The sequence below is a fragment of the Neolamprologus brichardi genome, chromosome 1 (assembly GCF_056152115.1).
Source record: "Neolamprologus brichardi isolate AB-2024 chromosome 1, ASM5615211v1, whole genome shotgun sequence".
Lineage (NCBI taxonomy): Eukaryota > Metazoa > Chordata > Actinopteri > Cichliformes > Cichlidae > Neolamprologus > Neolamprologus brichardi.
In genome coordinates this window covers 27,666,101-27,667,500 of record NC_142104.1, presented here as the reverse complement: position 1 = coordinate 27,667,500, position 1,400 = coordinate 27,666,101, and the positions used below count along the sequence as shown (strand labels likewise).

Here is a 1,400-nt window from a genome sequence, read left to right as displayed (position 1 = left end):
AGGTCATTCTCTCCCATGGAATTTTGTTTGTTTCCTCCCAGGTTAGGAAGAGAGCAGGCGGAGTCGCTTCTCACCTGTAGCGGAGATTTCCTGGTCAGAGAGAGCAGCTCTGCCGCTGGTCAGTATGTACTCAGCGGTATGGAGGGAGCTACTGTGCGACACCTACTGCTGGTTGATCCACATGGACAGGTACAGCTCTGCTGGTGGAATTCAAATATTGTTTAAAGAAGAGAAAGAAAGCAACCTTTCAAGCATATTTTCCATTTATTGACCAGGTGCGGACCCGTGATCAGGTGTTTCTGAGTGTTGGCCACCTGGTGCGATTCCACATGGAGAATCAGATGCCCATTGTTTCTGGAAGCAGCGAGCTGTGCCTGAAACAGCCGATCCTGCAAACACACAAACATTCACAGACTGCCAGATGCATGGTCTTGAATTAGCAGTGGTTTTTGAGATGAAACACAGAGAGGCCTAGCAACAACAAAAAGAAGAAGAAGAACTTTTAAACCTTTAAACACTTTCAGCTGCCTCAAGAGAAGAGCACCCCTGGACATAATTTCCAGGGAGCTGTGATCATTTTTCCAAACTGTTGGGACAATTTTGCATTATTTGCCCATTATATTATTTACTGTGTGTTTTGTTTTTTGTTCGAGTAAACTCTCAAGTCACAGCTTGTGCCTGTATTGAGAACAGCCTTTGGCCTGCAGAACATCCTGTCTCGCTCTCAGGCAGTTTGCTATTATTTACTCAGTGTCTCAACACAGTCTCTGGCGTTGGCAGGAAATAACCAGAATGTTGGCAGGCTTTCCAAATCCTTTTCTATATGCTATATTTGTCTCGTGCTCATTAGTTTTGATTTTCTTTTGTTTTTGTTCCCACTTTCCATGCTTAACTTGAGAAAAATAACTTTTCATCCCACTTGTTTGTTGCATACTGAACATGAAACTACAGCGGTCTTTGTATCTAGATACCCCATTTAGGTGTTTATGTTGAACACATTTTGGGTCTTTTACAGAAGTGATTAAATCGGATTTTGTTGGTGATTTATTTGACGTTAAACCTCTATCCAGAATAACAGAACTTTGTTTTGAAATCGTGTTGCAGTCCATCCAAGGGTTCCAGTCAATTCACGCCACAACAAAAAGGTATCAAACTAATGGAATTAGCTTCGAGTGACTAGGGATTGTACCACAAAATAAACAGTTCCTCACAACATTGCCCACATTATTATTCAATTTAGAAAAGCTATAAGCATTCAGATGTCATTGTATTCATGATAACTTTTAACTGAACAACTTGGTTGTATGGAAATTTTCTTTTCCCCTGCAATTACTACGAAAACCTTAGATACCCTGCATAATTGTGAGTTGTTATACACATACACTCACCAACCCCTTCGT

General features: G+C 41.1%; 1 protein-coding gene across 3 annotated transcripts in view; it reads left to right on the top strand.

Moving 5' to 3' along the window:
- LOC102778980 (SHC-transforming protein 1-like) overlaps positions 1-1,043 on the top strand; it is a 13,903-nt gene extending 12,860 nt beyond the window's left edge. For all 3 annotated transcript variants that reach the window (XM_087844642.1, XM_087844640.1, XM_087844651.1), the window contains 2 exons: positions 42-189; positions 276-1,043. In XM_087844642.1, the coding sequence (XP_087700768.1) occupies positions 42-189; positions 276-440 (313 nt within the window). In that variant the 3' untranslated portion in view covers positions 441-1,043. The remainder of the gene's footprint in view (positions 1-41; positions 190-275) is intronic.
- Positions 1,044-1,400: the final 357 nt, after the last annotated feature.